At 39.9% G+C, this 12,475-nt stretch overlaps 1 protein-coding gene across 1 annotated transcript in view; it reads left to right on the top strand.

Annotated features, from left to right (window-relative positions):
• The window catches only part of Zcwpw1 (zinc finger CW-type and PWWP domain containing 1), a 23,923-nt gene that overhangs the window by 6,370 nt on the left and 5,078 nt on the right, over positions 1–12,475 (top strand). The window contains exons 3-11 of the mRNA XM_019205333.2: positions 198–466; positions 884–962; positions 2,114–2,231; positions 2,588–2,745; positions 2,929–3,057; positions 9,968–10,084; positions 10,799–10,919; positions 11,486–11,561; positions 11,971–12,075. Coding sequence (XP_019060878.1) covers positions 198–466; positions 884–962; positions 2,114–2,231; positions 2,588–2,745; positions 2,929–3,057; positions 9,968–10,084; positions 10,799–10,919; positions 11,486–11,561; positions 11,971–12,075 — 1,172 coding nt within the window. The remainder of the gene's footprint in view (positions 1–197; positions 467–883; positions 963–2,113; positions 2,232–2,587; positions 2,746–2,928; positions 3,058–9,967; positions 10,085–10,798; positions 10,920–11,485; positions 11,562–11,970; positions 12,076–12,475) is intronic.

The following is a 12,475-nucleotide window of genomic DNA, read 5'->3' as shown; positions in this document are numbered from 1 at the left end:
TTTTTTTTTTTTTTTTTTTTTTTTTTTTTGTACTGGGGATTGAACTTGGGTCCTTGCGCTTGCGAGGCAGGCGCCAGAACCACTAAGCTAAATCCCAGCCTCTTCCTTGTAATTTTGATATGCCTAGTCAATGGGAACTGTTTGGCAATCTCTGTTAGAGATTTTTCATAAATTCCATCTGATAACATTTCTTTCAGAATGTGGAAAGGGACTAAAGAAAACCTTTGCCCCACCAACACAAAAATTGCATAGTATGATACCTTGTGGCCCTGATTTACCCATGGAAACTCTGGGAATCAGTTCCCCAGAAGCTGAGGTGAAGCCAAGCCTACCAAAGGCTAGGCTAGAGAAGAAGAAGGAGGAGGAGGAGGAGGAGGAGGAGGCAGCCACAGAGCATGGTCCAAGTCTTGGCCAGGACAAGAAAAGAAAGGCTCGAGACAATAAGCCTGCAGAGAAGAATGAAAAGGTATAGGTCACATTGACAGGCTCTCATGGGACAGTTCTTCCTCCTACTCTGCCTCCCACCCAGGCTAGACTGACAGAATTTTTTCACATTGGGGAAATTGATCCTGTAGTTTCCAGTTTTTGTTTCTTTCGTTGAACTTCTATTTTCTTCTCAGAGACAAAAAATGCTTTTAATAAAAGCATTTAGCCAGAAATGATGGGATGAGGTGGGGTAGAGATGGGAGTAGAAGTAGACAGAGACTTTATAAAGGGTTTCCTTTCCTTTGAGTCCTTCATTCCCAGGAGATCTGGGATAAAGGTTATGTTCTCCTTAGGTATATTGACTTTATGCTTTTAGCCTTGTGAACCTCCTGCTGCAACAGAGGAGATAGCTATGAAAAAAATAAACAGTTTTCCTTTCTTATCCTTGTCTTTTCAGGAAAAATTAATTCTTACCAATGCAGAATTTGAAGAGATTGTCCAGACGGTGCTACGCAAGTCCCTTAAGGAGTGCTTGGGTATGGCGTATAGTGAGAGATAAAGGATTGCAGTTATGCAAAGTGACTGTTGTAAGAGGGGCAGCATAAGTTTGACAGCTTCTCTCCTCCTCTTCCAACTTCCTAATAAGGAAATACTAGATGAAACTTTGAAATACTTCATATTCTATAAATAGGGGCCAGTAAATAGAATTGTAGCTAAATCACCATAGATAAAGGGTATAGATTTTTAGAGTACATTGACTTCAGAGTAAATAGTCTCACCTAAATCTTTAAATGAAATTTGAATTCATTTTTATGTTTTTACAGTCTACTTACAAAAGATAAATTGCTTCCCAGGTTGAAGAACTTAGTCTCCATCTATTCTTATATATTTATGTGTTTAATAACTGATTTAACATCCACTCAGGGATTTTCTTTGATTTTTCTTTGATTTTTTTTTTGAGACAGGGTCTCGCTATACAGTTGCAACTGACCTGGAACTCACCATGTAGCCCAGGCTGGTCTCGAACTCATAGCAATCCTCCTCCCTCAGCCTCCCGAGTGCTGGGATTACAGGCATGCGCCACCATGCCCGGCTCTGGGATTTTGTTTTTTGTTTTTTGTTTCTGTTTTGTTTTTGAAACAGGGTCTCACTATGTAGTTGAGACTGACCTGGAACTCACTTTGTAGCCCAGGCTGGTCTCGAACTCACAGTGATCCTCCTGCCTCAGTGTCCTGAGTGCTGGGATTACAGGTATGTGCCACCACGCCCAGCTGAGGGTTTTATTTTTTAAAATAAAGAACTGTATAGTATAAGGCCCTGAGACCTTCTGCATAAGGTCATGAAGCCAAGTGGAATGATCTGACATCTCAGTCATTCTTAGGTGTACTTTTATTCCTAGGAGGAGTTGGAAGAAAAATGATACACAATGCAGAGCATACAATTTTTTATATGTACAAAATAAAATTATCATTATCTGGCTATCATGGAATGAGGAAGATCAATCAGGAAAGGCTTACAGAAAGATCTAGGTTTTAATTTTTCCTGAAACGTTAAAGCTAAAGGTTCTATCATCTGATAAGAGGCCATATGTAGGCTCTTCCAGAAAACAGGGAAGAGTAGAAAATATTGGAGTACTGTAGTTGTTTTCTTTTTATGCTTCTTTGCTTTGAATATTTTGTTTTGGGAGGGATGGGATCTGGCCTTAATTTTGCAGAGACTTCCTGTGTAAAGCCTACAATGTGTATCCAGTCAGACAAAGAAACAGAAATTGCTGCTTCTGCTACTGATGATGACATTGCCAGTGGGTAAGTTGATCCCAGAGTGGCTTGTAGAACACAGGGCAGATTTATAATTTGTAAATGGTGATCTATTTATTTGTTATATTTCTATTGATTTCTCTCAGCTAAAGAAAAATAACTGGGCTAGAGGAAAAATAGGCAAGTAGATGGGTAAAATAACCTCAGGAGGCCTTGGTGAGCCTAGAATTGTTTTCTTTTTGGTGCTAGGGATTAAATTTGGACCTAATGCTTATTAAGCATGTACTTAGCTGTATGCCCCAGCCCAAAGCCTAGAATTCTATCTTTTACCATTGGGTTCTTTCAAAAGATTGGCATAGATGTTTCTCCCTTTTAACTTTTCATTTAAAATATATCATTTTCAGGGAAAGTGTAATGGTACCTCAGGTGCCAGAGATTTCAGCTTCTCTGAAAGATGAAGTTACCCCTGATAAAGGGGCATCTGAGCCAGGCCTGGCAATTCTTGCATCCTCTGAGAAGAAACATAATAGACTCTACTTAAACAAAAGAAAGAAGCAAGCTCGTAAGTATAGTCAAATACACATTGATGGCTCAAGTACTTACTTCAGGAATTAGAGACTAGGATAATAAGCAGGCTGAGAAATTTCAGCTCAGTGCTTACAACTGTTTGACTATGATTCTTTTACTTGTCGATAAAGATTTTATTCATCTCTCCGATTTACCATATTTTGTTTTATCTTCCCAGAAGATGAGAAAATGGAAACAACCCAAAGTGGAAGTGAGTACAGACAGACAGATCAACTAAATAACATGATTCAGAATCGTTCTCAGACCCAGACCAGGGTCCAGAAAAAAAGAAAGGGAAGTGGTTTTGGTGAGTTGAGCCATGGTTTGGAAAACCAAGTTAGGTTGAAAAGTTGAGACAAAGACAGAAGCAAGGGTTAAAATGTTAGTGAAAACTCTGTAAATTCTATAATTTATATTTCACACTTACTTTTTAGTGGATATATTGATGAAGAGGGAGAAATATTTTATCTAGTCAGTCATTTATTCACATAATCCATAGTTACCGGATATCTGCTATGTGCCAGATGTTCTACACGGTGCCCAGAAAGAAAACTAAGATGAGACCTGAAAGGTAGTAGAAAAATTTGGAAAGTGTACTGTCACAGATGGCAGGAGAAGAGAGAATTTTAAGAAAGATGGAATGGTCAGCCATCTCACATGTTACCCTAGAAAAGTCAAAGAGGAAAATGGTTTGAAAATTCTCAAGGATATCACAATTAGGAAGTTACTAGGGTCTTGGTCATAGCTGCCACATGGGTTGGTAAGGGTGAATGGCAGGTTATAATTAGTTGAAGAGTAAACACTTTTCAGTTAATATAGATGTGAAAAGAAAGAAGAAGAAATGATACATAAAAGGGAGTGAGTGGAGAGTTGTGGGAGAGAGTTATTTTCTTATAATTTTCTTTTAAGAGAGGGTTTGGCTGGGTATAGCTCAGTGGTTCCACCGCCTGCCTCACAAACACAAGGTCCAGAGTTCTATACCTGGTACCCCCCCCCAAAAAAAGTGCTGCGTAGAGTGCTTGTCTAGCATGTGCAAGGCATAGGTTCCACCCACAACACTGAAAATAAAATAGAATAAGAGAGTGAAACAAGAGCAATTTGGGTATACTTATATGTTAAAGGAAAGAGAGGAAAAGACTGAGGAAATAGGAATGGGAAGAGATTCAGAGATTTATTTTCCTCAGAAAAAAGGACACTTTAGCTCTGAAGACCAAGTGGTGGGAGTGTAAGGATACCCTGTATATGGATTCACTTACTCATTGGTTTGCTTTTTCTTTTTCCTTTGGTGCTGGGTTTTGAATCCAGGACTCTACCACTGAGCTATGTCACCAGCTCATTATTCTAACAGTAGACAGTATCATACTAGGTATTGTACTGGTTTCTAGAAATAAAAGGATGAGCAAATTCGATAGCCCTTCTTTTGTAGAATTTACAGTTTAGTGTACTAAACGTAATATATGAAATAAGGTGACATTGGGACATTTAGTGACAAGAAATAGATCTTATATTAGTAAGTTCAAAAATTAATTAATAACAATCTGGCCAAAAAGAGACTTGCACCCAGAAAAACCCCAAGGCAGGGGCAGATTTAGTTCAGTGGTGCTGCCTCCTGCCTTGCAGTGCAAGCTCTTGAGTTAGGTCCCTGGTACCAAAAAAAACCCCACCAAAAAACAGAAAAACACAAATTGAAAAATTATAGTAAAAAAAGAACCCAAAGTATAATAAATAGTGGAATAAAACATCAGTTAATACCATCTATCTATATTCATACATATATTAAAAGCATAATATGATTTACATATCCTTGGAAGAAAACCCTAGAATGGATAGACACCAAACAAGGTAGTCCGGGTCAGTAAACAATTTCTCTTATTAAAATGACATGGTAGCATAAGGATCTAAAAGTATAATTTGGACAGTAAGGTGGTCGGAAGCTGAGATCACTCTAAGGGAGATTCTAGATAGGTTCTTTTCTAGAAAACTGAAAAGTTTTTACTCAGATATTCCTGTTGAGAACTTTTGGAATACTTCAGACATCTCAAGTTAGCTCACAGAAACTTGTGTCATTAGGTTTATGTTGCCTGACCTCCTGTACTGAACCTTTTTCCCAAGGACTAGGCTTTAGGCTAGCAGATGGGAATTCATTCTCTAGGTGGCGCTTGCAAGTTGAATTATGTCTGCAGTGATTTTGTTAGCCTCTTGCTATCAAATGAACCATTTTTCCTGTTTCTCACAATTGCAAAGGCCAGGAGGGTCCTCTTGAAATAGGAAATAGAAACTGTATCCAGTAAGTACAGTTTACATTAAGCACTGTGAAGGAAAAGAACAGATGTCATGAGAGGAAATAATGGAGACTAAGAAAAATTGGACTAGTCAGGGAATACATTGCTAAGAAGATCTTATTTTAGCTGAAACCTAAAGCAGGAATAGAAATTATCCAAGTGAAGAATAGAAGAAGAGAGATTTTTTTTTGTTTGTTTGCTTTTTTGAGATAAGTCTTGCTGTGTAGTACAGGCTGGCCTTGAACTCACTGTGTAGCTCAGGCTGGCCTCAAACTTGAGATGATCCTCCTGCCTCAGCCTCCTGAGGCTAGGATTACAGATGTGCACCACCACATCTAGCTAGGAAAGAGTTTGAGGTGGGAGAAATTTGGCATACTAAAAGAAAGCCTGTGTGATCAGAGTTTAGATCAAGTTGGGAAAGTAACTCTAGGAAAATAGAGATAGGCAGTCGCTTAATTAAAGGAAATGTTGCAAAGAGCACAAAGAAGGAAGCCATTAGATTTTAACTAGGAAACAAGGTCATCAAATTCATGTTTTCAAATGATCCTTTGGGGATTAATTGGATAATGGAATAAGTATTGAGGAAAGAGTTGAAAAATTTGTGCTAGCATCATAAATTAGAAATAGGATTAGTTGTTTTGGTGGCTTGGGTTAAGGTGATGAAAATAGAAAAGTGGATGGATTTGGAGGTAAGATTGTCAGAACTTGGTGGTGAGTGGGATATTGGGCACTGGGAGAGAGAAGAGGATTTGTCAAAGATGATTAGTTTCTGGTTTAAGCAATTACATGAAAGGAAGTGGAAAAGAGTAGGAGAAAAGCACATTTGTGGAATATGAGTACCTATTCAAGTTTGGACACGGTGAATTTGAGATCCAGATAACTGATTGAGATATGAAATCACCAAACTAGAGATGTTGGGTTTGGGAATGTAGTCCTGTGATAGATAGAGCATGTGCTTAGCACTTGCTTAGTATGCATGAGGCCCTGAATTCAATCCCCAGCACCACTAACAAATAAAAAATAGAGATAGGAAAGAGCAAGGCAGGCTGGGTGTGGTGCTGCAAATCTGTAATGTCAGCACTGAGTGAGCCTGAGGTAGGAGGAGTGCAGGTTTGAGCCCAGCCTGAGCAACTCAGCAAGACTGTTTTAAAAAACAAACAAACAAACAAAAATAGGCTGGGGGTGTAACCCAGTGGTAGAGCACTTGCCTAGCAAGTATCAGGCCCTGGGTTCTATCTGCAATACTGAAATAAAATAAAATGGAATGAAATAAAATAGCAAAGTGCATTTGGAACTCAGAGTCTAGAAGTACACAGCTATGTGCTGTTAGGTATGAAATGGATTAGTAAAGAGAGAAGGCCCTTGATTAGGCTGGAGAACCCTGATACTTAGAGACTGGATAGGAAATATAATTAGTAGATGAAACTGAGGAGGAAGCTTCCAGAAAGATGAGACAGGACAGAAAAATAAGAAACCACAGAACCCAAGAAACAAGTGTTTCAGGAGTGAGTGGTCAACTGACATGCTAATATATATTTATGACATCAGTCTTCATTATCAAAGAAGGATGCACATAGTGAGTGTCAGTTTTCTAGTTTTCTAAGATAAGGAAAGGAAACTTAAAAAAAATTTTTTTTAGAAGGCTGCCTCTGGCTCCTGATTTCACAGCCATTCAGTACAATGAGCTCCAAAGAGATAGCACCAGGGCAAGTGAGAGCCAAGCAGGCACTGGGCAACTCTGTGCCTCGCTGAGGAAGAGACAAGTAAACATGGGCAAAGGAGATCCTAAGAAGCTCTGGGGGCATAATTTCATCATGTTTATTCTTTGTGCAAATGTGCTAGGGGGAGTGCAGGAAGAAGCACCCAGATGCTTCCGTCAACTTCTCAGAGTTGTTTTTTGGTACCGGGGGTTGAACTCAGGACCTTGAGCTCGTGAGGCAGCCAGCAGCACCACTGAGCTAAGTCCCTCTCTTCTCAGAGTTTTTTTTTTTAACAAGTGCTCAGAGAGGTGAAAGACCATGTCTACTAAAGAGAAAGGAAAATTTGAAGACGTGGCAAAGGCAGACAAAGCCTATTATGAAAGAGAAATGAAAACCTATATTCCTCCTAAAGGAGAAACAAAAGAAGTTAAGGGATCCCAGTCCACCCAAGAAGCCACCTCTGGCCTCCTTCTTCTGTTCTGAGCATTGCTCAAAATCAAAGGAGAACACTTTGGCCTGTCCATTGGTGATGTCACAAAGAAACTGCGAGAGACATGGAATAACACTGCTGCAGATGACCAACAACCATAAGAAAAGAAGGCTGCTAAACTGAAGGAGAAAGGCTGCTAAATGGAGAGGACATCACTGCCTATCCAGCTAAAGGAAAACCTGATGCAGCAAAAGAGGGAGTTGTCAAGGCTGAACGCAAGAAAAGGAACAGGAGGAAGATGAAAGGGTTGAGGAGGAGGAAGATGATGATGAATGATTTGGTTCTAGCAGTTTTTTTCTTGTCTACAGAGTATTTAACCCCCCTGTACACAGTGTGTTTCTTTTAAAGAAAAAAAATGGAAATGTGCGATTTGTTTTTAAACTGTACAATGTCTCTTTTTTTTGGTATGGTTAACACACTACTGAATGTGTGTTTAGATAGCCCTGTCTTGGTGATTTTTTCAGTAGCCACCAACCTTGCCTGATACAATATGGGGATTGTTTCTTGGCAGGAAAATTTAAAGCAGGTTCTTGCTGGTGCACAGCACAAATCAGTTACAAATGGGGACAGTAGTTTTTCATCTTTATTTGTCTTTGATGAAGTGTATACGATGAAATAATTGTTGTGGTATCTGAATACTATGCACTTGCAAAAAAAGTTGCAGCTCTTTTTTTGACATTCTGAATGCTTCTAAGTAAATACAATTTTTCATTAGTTGAAAAAACTTTAAATTCTGTATGATCCTGTCACTGGAAATTTTATCTCAAGCCATAAACAATCAGTTATATATCAGGGTGATATCTTTGCATTTATTTTCTTATAAATAGTACCTCATAATGAACCATTTATTTTATTGATCTATATTAGCTTTTAAGGTCCCCAGCTCCTGCACCTATAGTTATTTTTCTAGTCTTGCTAGGTCACCTCTATAAATATCCAAAATTATCATTGGCAATGGTCATTTCTGACTAATATATCATTCCCAACCAGTACTTTGTTTTTAAATCAAAATAATTGAGAAAGTAACCCATAATATGTGCTATTTTAAAAGGACTTAAATATAAGTTGCCTTATTTTTGAGGGATTTTGGTGGGGTAGGGTCATCCCTTCTGTTCGAGCACTTAAGGTACCATCTGACAGTAGGAAACAAATTCACTGGAGAAATACATTGGTTGATATTAACTGTGAATATATCACTATTTAAGTGATTTTTCTCTGACAACTCATTTGCATCAGCATAAGCACAGAATAGGTAGAATGTCAGTTCTTTTAGGGTGGAGTTTTGCCCATCTCGTCTCAGTGCAAGAAAGTTCAGAAGGGAAGGGAGTTGAGGTATCTGGAAGAGTCATAGATTCAAAGCTGATTGGTCAGAGTGAAGAACAGAGGTGGCAAGGACTGGAGAAGCCAACAGATTGGAGAGTAAGATGAAGTGAAAGTTGTGGGGCAACTTTTGAACAGGTGAGGTGGGAGGATAAGGCATTTTTATCAGAGAGGGTGTTTGGGTAAGTGACTCAGAGGGTGTGAGTCCCAGCAGAAGACTGGTTGGGGCACATGGGTGTGAGAATGCATTGCTGAGGTGGCATGGAGGAAAAGTTCACAGAACTGAGAATAGGGGGCTTTATGAATTACTTCTGTGAATATGATGGTCATCTAGACCAAAGGCTGAAGGTGCAAAGGAGGAGGAAACCAAGCTGGATGCCAGCATCTTTGTGAGAGAGATACAAGGGTGGTAGAGTCCTACAGCATGGATCTCAAAGGAAAGCGTTTTTATAAAAGTGAGAGGGGTAGTGACCGTGGGAGTAAGGATGTGGCCTCATTTTCTGTCCTGAGATGTGGGGGTGTGAAAAGGAGCAGACTCCACTTGGGCTGGGGTGGGGTTGCATGGGGACAGTGTCGTGTGAATCTTCAGGTTTCAAAAAGGAGGCAGAGGTTCAGAAAAGAGGCTGATGATACCTGGTGTTAGTTGTTCAAGCCTGTTCATCTTCACAGACTACATTGGAAGAGTTTGGGAGGGAAACAGGAGAGGCTGTGTGGGACAAAGGGTCAGTTTAGAAGGTGTGGAAAGACAGAGTTAGAGGTGGAGGTTTGGAAGATAGTAGATAAAAGGAAGGCTTTGCCTTTGAGTGGGGTTCAGAATAATGTTGGGGAAATGCTAGACTTACACCTGGGTTTTTTGGAAGAAGCTGAACCCAAGGCTGTTGGTCGTAGAGGTTGGTAACAGATAGTTGAGATTCAGATAATAACTGTGTATATTGTGCACAAATGAGATTCTCGTTAGCCCTTCAAAAGAACTTTCCAATAGTATCATGCCATCAGAGAATAATTAAGGGACTATTGGAAAGATACTAGGATTTTTTTCCACACTGAGGGTGGAATTTAGGACTGCACATGTGCCACATACTAGGCGCATGCTTTACCGCTGAGCTAAATCATCGACCTTGAGGCAACTTTTTAATTTATTGACAATATAGGAAATAGTTGTTTCTGCCTTGTACAGAGAAGAGATCAAAATGAGTGACTTAAATTCTAAGGTCAGCTCTGTCACCAAGTGAACTGATCATGAGCAAGTTATCTTCTTTGAGGCTTGCTTTTGTTATTTTTAGTTTGAAGATTGGACTAGTTAACATGTAAACTATGTATAGAGATGTGATTTGTGGGGAGGTGAGACAGTTAATATTGGTTGTAGTTGGATTGAAGAAAGAGCATATTTGAAAGTCTTTTATTTCAATTTTTTTCTTGTCATAGGTCATTGTATAGTCTGGGTTCAGTGTTCCTTTCCAAACTGTAAAAAATGGAGGCAGCTGTGTAGGAATACGGACCCCTCAGTTCTTCCAGATAATTGGTTCTGTCACCAGAACACAGGTAAAAAAAAAAAAAGTAGTAATGTTTTTTCCTCCCCAGTTTTTATTGTTCCTCTTTTTTCCTCCTGCATGTATTCTTTAGTTAAGTATGATAGAAGTGTAGTTAGCATTCAAGGGGTCCTTGTAATGGCTGGGAGAAAGGATCTTCCTGTAGAGATAAGCCTGGATATAAAGGCAGGAGGACACACCATGCAGAGTTATGTTATGGGGAGGGGCCTGGAATCTGAAAATATATATTAAGTAAATTCCATTTTTTAATAAACTTGTCTAATTCTGTCAGTCCTTATTAAAATATTGGATTGGGTTGGTGGACAGGGAGGGATATGAGATAGAGGAGGAAAAGCAGGTGAGAAGCAGTGAGCTTAGAATTGTACAATGTTTAAAACTACTTGGAAGATATTATAATGATCTTATCCAGCGCATTTATTTTACAGATGAAAAAACAGTCTCAGAGAAATTACCCCCATTCTGCTCCATAGTTGGGAGCAGAGTCACATTGGGGGGATGTAAGCAAGAGGTTGGAATTTCTGTAAAGCTCCATGAAGAAATAGGCAGCACTCCTACTTCTGCAGTTTGTCCATGAGTGTGTTCTTTTTCCCCTGGTTCCCTTTGGTGCCCCCTGTTAACTGTACCCTCCTTTTGTCCTCTCCTGGGCTGCATCTAGGTTTTTACTCATGGGTCTCTTGGTGTTCCTTCATTCTTTCTCTCTTGGCAGATGTGAATTATAATTGCTGTGACATTCCTGAGGAGGCCTGGACAGGGCCTGAGAGTGAAGTGGTCTATGCCTGCTATGTCCCAGGATCCATCGTCTGGGCCAAGCAGTATGGTTACCCCTGGTAGGGAACCATGACATAGTAGGGGCATCTTTTCCAAACATGGGAATGATGGATTCAAGCAGGGAGGGAAGGAAATGGGAAACGTAATGGAGACAATAATTGCCTTAGAGGGAATATGGCAGGCCGGGAATTTAGCTCACCTGCCTCGCAAGCACAAGGTCCTGAGTTTGATCCCAGGTACAAAAAAAAGAAAAGTGGGAGCATGGCGTGAGGGAGAAAGAAAATACCTAGCCTGGAGGCTTTGATTATGTTTTCTGAAGGTTTCAGAGAGGGTGGTATCTGTCTGGAAAAGAAGCTCTGACTCTGCTGCCATAATTGGCTAGAAAAGAAGAGGCAGCCGAGGCGTTATAAAATTGAGATGTGGGAAGCATGTAAAGGAAAGCAGATAAGGACTGATGGAAGTCACTTTAATCATTTGGTCGTGGCCACTGGAAGGGACTAACCTGGGGAATATGTGTTTTGGATCTTTTATTCACAGAATACCTGGCCCTTTTCTGTACGTGTATATTGATGAGGTGGTATTCTGTTCACCTAACCCCTCCTCTTCCATCTCCTATCTTCTCCAGGTGGCCAGGAATGATAGAATCCGATCCTGACCTGGGGGAATATTTTCTTTTTGCTTCTCATCTTCATTCTGTGCCGGTGAGTTTCCTGCTTCAGGCCAAAGTAATGAACACATTCATCCCAAGAGATGTTTAGAGTTAGAAACATAGGCATAGCCAGCAGACACAAGTGGAAATAGACATTTAGCTAGAGTAACAAACATGGCGGTAAATACTCGCACATAGAACTGAAGTTGAATCTAATTAAATATCCATTAATAGGACATTTATGGTTTTGATAATTATGCTAGGATTGTGATAATTGGCTAGCATCCCTGAGGTCAGAATGGAACAGTAAAATGAGGTGAGGTGGGTAAGTCAGGCTTCAGGCAGCTTATGACGCCAAGCACTTTCTTTATGATTCATCCTGTCTTCCTCCACCTTTTCTGGCAAGAAGAGAAAAGCAGGGAGAAGAACAGGAGCCAAAATGACCATATCTTTTATTGCAGTCTAAGTACCATGTGACCTTTTTTGGAGAAGCAGTTTCTCGTGCTTGGATTCCAGTGAACATGCTAAAGAATTTCCAAGAGCTATGCCTGGAACAAACAGGAGTGGTGAGCAAACTTTGGGAGTCTGTTGTGGTACGGGGACCTGGAAATGGAAATATCTGCTTTATTAAACCCAGTCTGCCCCCAGGGGAAACTGTTGGGAGAAAGTACTATGTCTGACCAGGTGTGCCAGGGCTGAGTTACCAATGAGGGACTCATCTTTCTACCAGGGTTGCAGCGAGGTCATAATTTCAGTCTCCTTACCTGGCTGAAGATAGGAGAGCTTTTTAAAAAAATCAGTTGTATTGGTATACTTTAGATAGACATAATAATTTCATATTCATCATGTGGAATTTGTACCTATACATAATATATTTTGATTCTTTCCCCCCAATCTCCTTCCCTTTCTTCAACCCCTCTTCCCCTCCTTATTTACAAAGATTTAAAGTGGGTTTTTATTATTATT

The sequence above is a fragment of the Fukomys damarensis genome, unplaced genomic scaffold, assembly GCF_012274545.1.
Source record: "Fukomys damarensis isolate Sample0158 unplaced genomic scaffold, DMR_v1.0_HiC HiC_scaffold_17, whole genome shotgun sequence".
NCBI lineage: Eukaryota > Metazoa > Chordata > Mammalia > Rodentia > Bathyergidae > Fukomys > Fukomys damarensis.
Note: the sequence above shows the minus strand (reverse complement) of the source record. Positions and strands in the feature narration are given on the sequence as shown.